Source organism: Gymnoscopelus braueri (genome assembly GCF_963280865.1).
Source record: "Gymnoscopelus braueri genome assembly, chromosome: 21".
Lineage (NCBI taxonomy): Eukaryota > Metazoa > Chordata > Actinopteri > Myctophiformes > Myctophidae > Gymnoscopelus > Gymnoscopelus braueri.
The window spans coordinates 939,611-952,249 of NC_137623.1; the positions used below are offsets into that span (position 1 = coordinate 939,611).

The window sequence follows — 12,639 nt, forward strand, 5'->3', positions numbered from 1 at the left end:
AACCAAATGGACTCATTGATAGTCTTGTTCTAATGTAACTAAATGAACCAAATGGACCCATAGATAGTCTTGTTCTAATGTAACTAAATGAACCAAATGGACCCATTGATAGTCTTGTTCTAATGTAACTAAATGAACCAAATGGACCCATAGATAGTCTTGTTCTAATGTAACTAAATGGAACCAAATGGACCCATAGATAGTCTTGTTCTAATGTAACTAAATGGAACCAAATGGACCCATTGATAGTCTTGTTCTAATGTAACTAGAACACGTGGATTTTGTAAGTTTATTTTCGGTTTTAGGGTTAGGTTATTTAATTCTTATTTTTCCCTGATTTTACTGATATATTATCAAAAAATATATATTATTTTAACTTATTTTTATTATTTCAAATGACTTGGGGGGGGGGGGGGGCAATCTGTAGCTACGGTGGGACAAAACCCCCCGTCCCCCCCGGGATTTCCGTGCCTGCCCCCGGAGGCTTAGGGCAGCGGAAATGCAATTTCTTCCAACCTTGTAGATCTGCCAATTTCGGCTAAAAACTGCGATAGCAGCCGAACCGTCGCAGCGGGACGGCAGAGTTGTTTGTCTCTATGTTATCTGACACAGAAAATAATCTGTTTGAGACCAACTTCTGCTCAGTAAGAGTTCATTTATAGATGAAGTGAAATATATCATAATATGTGATATAACATAGTTGGGGTATAGGGATTATTATTATATGGTACAACAATTTACAATCATAGGCAATCATAATATTCATGATTTGACTGATACACATTGATCACATGACTCCACACATCATGTGTACAGATGTGTGTGAGTTTTAGACAAAAAGTGTGTTTTGAAGAAAACACAAAATACTGGAAAATCTGGTCTTTATGATTAGTTGCAGCATGATCCAAGGAATTAAAACATGTGATTATAACGTATGACCTACGGTTCAAGAGTTATGGGCCAGAATGTGAAGCAGCCGGCTATAGCGCCACCATGAGAATAATTTGAAACAAACAAGGGTGCAAACATCATCTCCGGCCTTGGGCTGTCTGGCCTGGCGGAGATATTAATTATGGGTTGTTTTATTTGTATTTACAGTATCTTTTTAGAGTTATTACTACACTTCTCTTCACTTCACCAACAAACCCCACTATGCCACGCCCCTTTCTCTTTACTCCAAGGTTTTCTAAGGTCATGTTTACCTGAATGTATGGACACATCTGACCGCTGTTCTAAACCAATCAAACTCTCACCTGAGAATGTGTTTCCTTTTATGGTCAGGTCCTGTATCAAGTCCTGTGAGAGCTATGAAGACATCTAGAGCACTAGAGACGTCTTCTTAGACTGAACCACAACAACACAGGTAAGACTTATGGAATAAAATCATAACTGGATTCATAATTATATTCAACGTGGGTTGTGTGAACACACACACGCACACACTCACACGCACACGCACTAACATTTTCTGCTTTATTTTGACAGTGAGTAGAGAGACAGGAAAGACAGCAGAAAGAGGATGACCTGCAACAAGGAGCTTCAGGAGGGATTCTAACTGTGGTACGTTCTCTACCAGGTGAGCTACCGGGGCACAACCCTCACATTGGCCCTGATTCATCAATTTAAACGTAGAAGCCAGCTAAAATCTGACAATCATAGCGTAGCTATGTAGCTACTGGCAGCATACATACAAGGTAGCTCTGTAGCTACTGGCAGCATACATACAAGGTAGCTCTGTAGCTACTGGCAGCATACATACAAGGTAGCTCTGTAGCTACTGGCAGCATACATACAAGGTAGCTTTGTAGCTACTGGCAGCATGCATACAAGGTATCTCTGTAGCTACTGGCAGCATACATACAAGGTATCTCTGTAGCTACTGGCAGCATACATACAAGGTAGCTTTGTAGCTACTGGCAGCATACATACAAGGTAGCTCTGTAGCTACTGGCAGCATACATACAAGGTAGCTTTGTAGCTACTGTCAGCATACATACAAGGTAGCTCTGTAGCTACTGGCAGCATACATACAAGGTAGCTTTGTAGCTACTGTCAGCATACATACAAGGTATCTCTGTAGCTACTGGCAGCATACATACAAGGTAGCTCTGTAGCTACTGGCAGCATACATACAAGGTAGCTCTGTAGCTACTGGCAGCATACTGAACCACAACAACACAGGTAAGACTCATGGAATAAAATCATAAATGTATTAATATTTATATTCAACGTGGGTTTTGTGAACACACACACACACACACACACACACACACACACACACACACACACACACACACACACACACACACACACACACACACACACACACACACACACACACACACACACAATCATTTTCTGCTTTATTTTGGAAAGACAGGAAAGACAGCAGACAGAGGACGACCTGCAACATGGATCTTCAGGAGGGATTCTAACCAGGACCAGCTGTGGTACGTTCTCTACCAGGTGAACTACCGGGGCACAACCCTCACATTGACCCTGATTCATCAATTTGATCGTAGAAACCAGCTTCAATTCCAGCCTAGTAATCATCTTAAGACGAGGCTCAGGTGTGATTTATCAAAGGGTCGTATCCTGTCAATCATAGCGTGAGAATGGACGCTGTGTTGATAAATCTGGCGGCTGCAACCGATGGTCATCCTCCTATAATTTCACAAACCTCTGTATGTAAGTGGTATCATGGTGAAGCTGCCCGGTTCTAATCAGTGGCTGGAGCAATTGCTCTGAATTTGCACACAGCCATTGACCATTACCATCTGAACGCAACTGCAAAGCCCGTTTCTCAATTTCATCAAATCTCAGCTGTTTATTAACGTTTTAAAAAACAACGGGAGATCAAACTGCGCATGCATCGTATCCAATCCAATCCTCCGTGGTGTGTGTGTGTGTGTGTGTGTGTGTGTGTGTGTGTGTGTGTGTGTGTGTGTGTGTGTGTGTGTGTGTGTGTGTGTGTGTGTGTGTGTGTGTGTGTGTGTGTGTGTGTGTGTGTGTGTGTGTGTGTGTGTGTATGGGAGGGGGGGGAGTTGATCGCACCACAACTCGCGTTCGCGGCTGTGTATGCGCGGACACGCACGTGCGCATGCACGTTGGGGAGGCGCGTGTCAGAATGTACATTATTTGTGTTCGCGCGACGGCCGTGTGTGTGTGTTCGCGACGGGGGACGGCTCTGGCCGCATGAGGATGGACCTGTGTGTGTGTGTGTGTGTGTGTGTGTGTGTGTGCACGCGCTCGCGACGCCTCAACTCAACTCAACTCAACTCAACTTTATTTATAAAGCACATTTCAAACAACCACAGCTGCCACAAAGTGCTGTACAGTGCATAGGTAATAAAAAAACACAGTATACAATGACAACACACAAAACAAGAAAAACTGAGGGGGGGGGCAGCACAGGGTCAGAGGTCTCATGCTATGTTAAAAGCCAAAGAATAAAAGTGCGTTTTAAGAGAGGTTTTAAAAATGGCCAGAGAAGGGGCTTGCCTAATCTGCAGGGGAAGGTCGTTCCAGAGCTTGGGGGCCGCAACCGAAAAAGCTCTGTCCCCTCTAAGCTTCCGCTTCGCCCTCGGAACCTCCAGCAGCATCTGGTCAGCTGACCTGAGGGAGCGGGCAGGAGAGTAGGGGTGGAGGAGCTCAGAGAGGTATGGGGGGGCGAGACCACTTAATGATTTAAAGGTCAGAAGCAGAACCTTGAACTGGATTCTAAAATGCACGGGCAGCCAGTGGAGAGAGGCGAGGATGGGAGTTATATGCTCTCTCTTGCGCGTGCCAGTTAGAAGACGGGCAGCAGCATTCTGTATTAACTGGAGGCGTGCGCGTGTGTGTGTTGGCGACGGGGGACGGCTACGGCTGTTAGATCTGTATATGCCCGGCTGTTTGTGTGTGTTCTGTGCCTCCACGACGCGGCAATGGGATGTGCGTGTGTTGTACACACTACAGAGTACAAACTCACTTTCCATCCCTGATAAACTGTCTGTTCACAGCGCATAGGCCAAACTGCACACTTTGGGTGCTCATATCCCCCTACGGGTATGGTCTAGTTTAAATAACTCACCCTGCGCTGGGCACAGGTTTCGAGCGTCCGGTTTCTATCCTTAACCCAGGTTGTGCTCCAGAGGATGTACAGTAGTAGCTACTGTATATACGTTTGGAGACCTCACTATCCATGAAAAGATTACAGCGGTCCAGACTCCAGAAAATGCTCTGACATGTAAGAGCTCGTATAGCCTAGGTCTGAGCCAGATCTGATCTGAATGACTGTTAAAGCTCTTGTTTAAATGGATGACTGATTAACTCATTCCCTGCCAGACTTATTTCTGGCTGTGTTTGCCCACTGCCAGCGATTTAGTGTTTTTTATAACTTTAAAACACAATTTTTTTTTCCCATTATGATCGCAAGTGCAATCGTTTCTAAACACACAGGCGAGTCGTGCTCGCCGCTCAAACAACAAACATTCCGATCGGGCGGAGTCTCTCTCCTCCAGCCCAGTGTAAAAACACCATGTATCGCTATGTAAACGGAAAACTCACTTACTTTTTCCACCTCGCCACAGATCTCGCTAAATCCCTTATGATCGCGTGTTCAACTGTTTGTAGACACACAGGGTATTTGTGTGAGTGGCCCAGAGAAGAAATTTTCAATCGGCGACATTCCATTTTGCAGTAGTAGCAGTTTCAAAACAGCGTCGCTAAACAGCATTCCACAGCGGAGAAATGCAAAGCCGAGAAAAGACTGTTTTAGGGCGGGACCTAAACAGGAAGCGGACGGAAACGAAAATGTTCCATTTGGCGTATATCCGTATCCGGGTGTGCTACAATGAAATGTGTCACTGCGAGAGATGAAGGAACGTGAGATCTTGTTTAAAAATAATATTTTTCAAAATTACGTTTTTTACGTCCTAGGCAGGGAATGACTTAAGCATCCGACCTAATAGATTGTTTTTAATTCCTCACTTTTGAATGCTTGTAATTATGTCACCTGTTAACCCCTTAATTACAACTACCTATTTATGTTAGGGATACTTACGTTGTACTAAAGATGCTGGGTTACATAATTTTAATGGAGGATCTTTGTTCTTCTCAGTCAGTGTTTTAACTGTAAAGTCATGGATGTATTTATTTATACATGTTGATGTGGAGCAGCTGTTACACTGAGACAGGTAGAGTTATATTTATATTTATATTTATATTTATATTTATATTTATATTTATATATATTTATAAATATACAAAGCGTCTGAACTATAAACTGTAACTTGTCAGGATCCACGCCCTGTTTTTCCTCCTAGAATGTATATAGGACTGAAGTGGTTAATGTATGTTTTGTAATAATAATCTAAATCTACAAAGTAACTAGTAACTAAAGTTTTCAAATAATTGTAGTGGAGTAAAAGTACAATATTTGCCTGAGATGTAGTGGAGTAGAAGTAAAAGTAAAAATACCTCAAAAGTGTACTTAAGTACAGTGATTGAGTAAATGTACTTAGTTACTTTACACCACGGCACGTAGTGAGCTTTTAAGTGCGTCACATGAAGTATGAATCGGGCCGCCCGTGTTCTCTGCTCTCCTGTGAAACACCTTTCTATGGGTCACAAAGCTTTCAGTAACGTAGGCTCGCTGGAATGTGTTTTTTTTCTGTTTTAAAAATGATTTAAAGTTGTTGAGCTACAGAAAACCTTAGAGGACACGTGACACAGACTTCAGCACAACTTCTATTCTATGTGCTTAAATGTGCAGTTTTGTTTCTCAGCTGTTCAATAAGCCTCGTTCATTATAGTCATGGTTCACATGATGCTGGTCATGGATGAACTTCAACCTGGTGTTTGCACTTTATCCATTTACAGTCCGTACATCTACATTAACGTTCATATTTCAAATATGAAGTGCTTACCTCATGGCCGAGGATGTTACAATTACGTACAGGTTCTCAAAAGTACCCGTATCGTCCGCTTTGTTTAATAAAAAGCATTTTAATCCGATTGTTGGCCATTTTATCATAGAGTTATAATGTAATCAGAGTGCAATACACCTCCCAACCGATAGGATCGCGTAGTTGAAAGCATATGAAGGAAATGGCCACCGATCGGATTAAAATGCTTTTTATTGAACAATACGGAAGATACAGGTATTTATGAGGACCCGTACGTAATTGTAACATCCGTGACAATGAGGTAAACACTTTATATTATGCACGCACACGTGTGTGCTTGCGTGCGTGTTTGCGCATTCAGGATGCAAAACCACTTACAGAGAAAGAGACACAGCTGAGATGAATAAACTGTGATTAGAGTCTAAAACAGTGGGTCGGGACCGATGTTGGGGTCGGGGACCAATTTGTATGGGTCGAGAGTAAATACCCCTCTTTGTATTTGTTTCTTACATTTAAAAAAACATCTATTATTTAAAAATATACATATTGTTTTTAATTAAAAGGAAAAAAATCACAACTTTTCATCAATTAAAAACTATTCCAATATCTTTAAATATATAAATATATAAATAATTAAAAAAAAAGTCCATAGATAAATAAAACATTGAAAACGTTTAAGAAGTAGTGAAAATAGCAGATCCACAAGCTCGCAAACCTGTGTGAAGCAAAGTGACACGTTGTGAGCTTGTAGATCTGCTATTTTCACTAGTTTGGGTCCCGGGCAAACGTCAAATTTTTCTTTTAGGTTTTGAGCTAAAAAGTATATATATATATATATATATATATATATATATATATATATATATAGACCAATTATTTGTTTACTAACATTGAGACTGGACGCACAGGTGATTGTTTCACGCAATCAATTCTCAACCTGTTGTTTTGGGGTGTGCTGGTTTCAGCACACCCCAACCCCCTCTAACCCCAACCCCCTCTAACCTCTAACCCCAACCCCCTCTTGTGTGTTGGCTGGTGAGGCGCGTCCTAGCGAGACCTGACAGAATGGGTTTCATTGTGCGCATGCATACTGGTTGCACGCATACTGGTTCTTATCAGTGTGGTGTCGTCTGTTAAGGGGTTTATATATATATATATATATATATATATATATATATATATATATATATATATATATTAATATTAGTATCTAGTCTACTGCAGCAGTGGTTCTCAGCCTTTTAGACTAGATCCCCAAAATAACCATGTTTGAACTGGGGACCCCCAAAATAATCATGTTAACCAGGAACCCTCCACTCTGATAATCAGTTGGAATTGTAGGAGTTGAGGCGTTACATTTAGTTTGACTCGATTCCATAGATAATTATTGTGAAAATAGCAGATCTTCAAGCTAAATGTTTGCCTCTTTCTTATATTATTTGTCCGATGTTTGTTTCATGTTGTGTTGTGTTGATGGAGCTGAAGCGTAAAGTGCGACTCATCAGGTTCAACATTAGTGAACCATGTGACCCGGCAGTGACCGGCACCGACCAATAGGACGATGCGTCCTGTGTTGACCCGTCTCATCTCGGCAGCCATTTTGTTTGTAGTTTTTCCTCCAGTGAGTCAACAGTCCAAACACAGGATGATGTAATAATACAAAACCAACAGGCAGACACATGAGCTCCTTTTCACTAAATGTAAAAACATCTTTATGTTTGATGAATGGACTGAATACTTTACACAGTTTACAGATAGGAACCCCCCCCATCTGAATAGTTTATGTGAGCATAATGAAGAATAGCACAATAATACATTAATATCACAAATAAATGACACGTTTTTATTAATTCTAGTTTCACATACAAACGTAAAACTAAACATCTCTGTGCTTTATTGTCATAAATGTCTCTTCTACCGTCATTCATAATTATTGATGTAATTCACACTTAAACCCTCTATTCTCACTTAAAAACAAACATGTTTCTTGGGATGTTTTTTTTCTGTCAACATAGATCTCTTTGGCAAAAATAGCTGATCTACAAGCTCAAAACGACGTGTTGTTCTGTGTTCTACAATCCATGCAACTCTGTTTTATAATTACATTTATAGAAGGTTCTCTCTCTCTCTCTCTCTCTCTCTCTCTCTCTCTCTCTCTCTCTCTCTCTCTCTCTCTCTCTTAAAGGTTGTCTCATGTGAGGAGATGTTTGCTGTCCATTGATGTAGAGTTTACACACAACATTTAGACTGGTGAGTTCTGTGTACAATCCATGCAACTCTGTTTTATACTTAATTTTATAATTTTTCTGTTAGAAAGTTGATACTAAAGTTATTATTCATATTAAAAAAGGGAATGATAAAAATGCTGCTATTAATTCACATTCAGCCTTTCTAAAGGTGAAGCTCAGAACTTGTCTTCTATTTTCACTATTTGAAACCGGGCTTAAGTTGTTAATTCATAAATACACGTTTTCCCTTTTCACTACTGGCTCATACTATACCTAACATGAAAACAATTACCCAAATGTGTCATGACTGTGCAAATTACACTGTGCAAAGATCTAAAGTGCTCAAACATCATCAATAAGGGTTACAATACATTTGCAAACATACAGTAAGTAACGGAGGACCTCTCTGTTACATTGGAATCATTGCTATAGAGTTTGTTCAGTAACAGGAGTCTCTCTGCTCTTTAGTAAACAAAATCTGAGCACCTGCAAAATTATAAATCAATACTGTAGTTCTATTATTTTATGTCCATCACTATTACACTGGAGTACCATTGCATTCCTGTGTAACCTGTTGTCTTGGAGGATACAGTTCTCAGTTTAAACATTAAGCTATAGATATACTATAGATATCTTCACTATTTCTTTATTATTCTCTCCCAAAAGTAGGCACCTAACTACTCCCACATGCTTTCATTTAGAAACTCCATTCAAACTTAAAAAAATCCAGCTTACTGTGGACATGTGTGCTTGTACTTTTCTTTTTGGAATAATTTGTAGTTTTTTAAATATTTAACTTTGAACACCCCAAAAAGTCTATGGGAAAGTCAATGGCCGCTTTTCCCAAAGAGATGCGCAGACCTCCTTCCTGAAATCAAATGCAAATGAGATTTCCGGAGGGAGGGGGGTTTACCAGGCTAGCTTAGAGATGCTGCGCAGGTCCTACGAAGGGTCTTACGTGCGTCCACACAGGCTGCGCAGTACCTTAGCAGGCACGTAAGAGCCGGGTTTTCCTAAAGCGATCTCAGGTCGTGCGGAGCCTACGCAGCTTGCGTAAGAGCCTCCTACACAGCTGGGACCTGGCGAAACCTCCGCTCTACCCTCATTAGTAGCAGCTGGTTGTGCCCTACGTGCTATCTAAACTGGCTTCAGGAAACACCATCGTCGTAGGTTCTCAAGTGCACGGTGTTACGTGTCTGCTAAAACTACATTCGGGAAACAGCATGCACGTATCCTACTCCTGGGAGAGGCTGTAGCCCTGAGTGCTGTCCTACGCAGCAGTTTGTTACACCCTTCGTAGCGAAATAGATCTATGAAAAGACCGACCACACACACACACACACACACACACACACACACACACACACACACACACACACACACACACATATAATTTATACATTATATTGTGTATATATATATATATATATATATATATATATAAATATTAATTACGTCCGGGCAGGTGCGTAACGTGCGATGCCTACCCAAGAAAACAGACATACAAGCTGTCAACGCACTGCGACATGCCGTGTCGATAGCTTGCAGATCTGTTATTTTGGGTAGGGCGAGCGGCTGCGCTGCTTCCTCCTCTATGCATGAACCCAAAGTTTACAAATTGTACTCTCACGGATGATCTCTGATCTGATCATCTGATCAAAATATTAAGCAAGTTAACTAAAGGTAGATAAATGATGCTGAGCTAAACATGAAATGGATGAAAGTCCCCAGTTCCTCTCACAAAGTGACGGCTGACGTCTGCAAGGAAGTGTCCCCATTATGCAAGTAAATTAAATATTAATTAAAGCACCAAAAGTAACAATGTTCATTATGGGCTGTCCACTGGCCTAGCGGTCTAGGCGCATATCACATAGACTGGGAATCTGGCATGAAAACTGTCGCGGGTTCGACTCCCGGTACGGATGTCCTTTACTGTATCTCTCTCCCCATTTCCTGTCAGCCTACTGTCTTGTCCAAATAAAGGCAAAAAAGCCCTTTAAAAAAAGGACACAGAATGTCCCATTTCCCAAGTTTAATATGTATAAACATCTTTTGAAAATAGCAGATCTACAAGCTCACAACGTGTTGCAAGCTTGTAGATCTGCTATTTAAAAAATATTTGTATACATAGTAGACTAGGGAAATGGGACATTCTGCACAATGAGTACTTTTACTTTTGGTAGTTTAAGTATATTTAATTTACTTGCATAATGGGGACACTTTAAAAACACTTTTTTCATAAATATATTATTCAAACGTTGTATTTGAAGTGGACTGCTTCAGGACATCTGACAGTTGGCTCTGTCACCTACAGTATTTTTATCAGATGATCGGATCGTCCGTGTGAGAGTAGGCTACAATTTGTAAACACTGGGTTCATGCATATGTAGTGGAACTCAGTGAGCTAGGATTGAACCCGAGGCTCCCACTCGCCAGCCCGACGCGTTACCAGTCATGCCAATAAGCCTGAGCCCGATAGCCAGGTCTGTTGGCCGACCCTTCTGGCTAATTTGACTGTGGGGGCTACACATAGAACCAGGGCAGCAGTTCCTCCTAACAGCCGCTCGCCCTACCCAAAAGAACAGATCTGCAAGCTATCAACATGGCATGTCTCAGTGTGTTGATAGCTTGTATGTCTGTTTTTTTGGATAGGCGTTGCACGTTACGCGCCGGCCCGGCCGTAATTTTATTTATATATATATATATATATATATATATATATATATATATATTGGGGGGACTGAAGAGGGGAAAGGTGAAGGACTCATTTAATTATTCTAGCTCACATTGTATATATATATATATATATATATAGGTGTGTGTGGTGTTTTTATGATCCATTTCACTGTATATATTCGCAAAGGATGTTTAAACTGCTGTGTAGCGTAGGACAGCACTATGTAGTTTACGTAGTCTTTACGTAGGCTTCGTCCAGGAGGTCTATACGTGCATGCTGTTTCCCGAATTTAGTTTAGCAGACACGTAACGCTGTGCACTTGAGAACCCACGACGATGGTGTTTCCTGAAGCCAGTTTAGATGGCACGTAGCGCACAACCAGCTGCTATTAATGAAGATAGTGCGTAGCGGGGTTGCTACTGCGCAGCTGCGTGGAGGCTCTTACGCAGCTTCTAGGCTACGCACGAGCTGAAATTCGTTTGGGAAACCCGGCCAATGTTATTTCAACTGAAATAACAACCCCCAGACACACACACCCCATACTCCACCGCCCCCCCACCACCCACACCACATGACATACCCCTCCCTCTGTCATACTTTGACTATTCGGAAAAAGCTGATCTACAATGTGATGCGTTGTGAGCTTGTAGATCTGCTATTTTGGAAAAAGCTTGACAGTCTTTTGAAAGTTTGAGTACAGGGGGTGGCAGTGGCTCAGGGGTAGAGTGGCCAACTCAAGGTTCCCAGTTCAATCCCGGCCTCCCCCAGAGTTAGTGTAGAAGTGTCCTTGAGCAAGACACTGAACCCCTAATTGCTCCTGATGAGCAGGTTGGTGTCTTGCATGGTTTCCTCCTCCATCAGTGTGTGAATGTGTGTGTAAAAGGGTGACATTTTGATGGCAATAATCTTGTAAATTTCAAGCTCTAATTCAACTCTAATGGTGTGTATTGGTCAACATAACTCCCCCCACCCCCACACCCCATACCCCCCTCTCTCTCTCTCTCTCTCACACACACACACACACACACATATCCCCTTACTACCATCAGCTATGCAAGCAGGTGTGTAACTGATGACAATTAGGAGAATGATAACGGTTGCTCCCAATCTGATCAACCGGAGGCAAGTCTACGCCCACAGACAACACAAAGACAGAGATACAGAGTCAAACTGAATTTGTACTTTTTATAACTACAGTTTTTTGGGCTTTAAAGCGCGAGCCCACATTGTTTCGTCAGGAACAATATTTCTAGTTCATAGAAAGTGTTTATGAAAGTGAAATATTGATTTGTAAAGCTTGTAAAGCCCCCCCTCCCCCCCGGGACCCCCAGGAAATAGATTTGTCCAGGGTGGGATGTCTGCTGTATGAACACAAGTACACAGTTAGTATAAATGTCACTTTTGTTGTTGTTGTCATCTGTCACCAGAAGAACCATTAGAAGAAGCAACAAGGAAAAATGGGGAACCTCCTATCCTGCAAAGATAGGACACATCAAAGGGTATGTTTATTTACACAAGAAACTAATTGAATACCAGAGTCTAGTGTTCAAATACATTGTAGACATTCACTGTAAGAACGAAGACATTAGTATTGTTTTTTAATTCAAAGTAACCAGTCCTTAAAGGACAACTTAGTTTTTTTACAACAAAGGTTTATGTTTTAGATTGTAATTAAAGTAAATAAAAGATGAGTGTTAACATTTTTAAATGTACTGCTTTCTATAGTTTTAACAATTCTCGCGATCTTTTTTACCGTGGGCGGAGGCATTCTGTCCGGTGGCTAAATATGTATTTTTTTACACAATAACCCGGCGTTTTCTTTATTATTATTTACAGTAGCTCTTCT

General features: G+C 41.3%; 1 protein-coding gene across 1 annotated transcript in view; it reads left to right on the forward strand.

Annotated features, from left to right (window-relative positions):
* Positions 1-5,079: 5,079 nt before the first annotated feature.
* Positions 5,080-12,639, forward strand: part of LOC308077556 (NLR family CARD domain-containing protein 3-like) — a gene marked incomplete at its 3' end in the record, with an annotated part of 32,760 nt that continues 25,200 nt past the window's right edge. Inside the window, exons 1-3 of the mRNA XM_080418304.1 lie at positions 5,080-5,177; positions 8,074-8,138; positions 12,224-12,292. Coding sequence (XP_080274430.1) covers positions 12,251-12,292 — 42 coding nt within the window. The 5' untranslated portion in view covers positions 5,080-5,177; positions 8,074-8,138; positions 12,224-12,250. The remainder of the gene's footprint in view (positions 5,178-8,073; positions 8,139-12,223; positions 12,293-12,639) is intronic.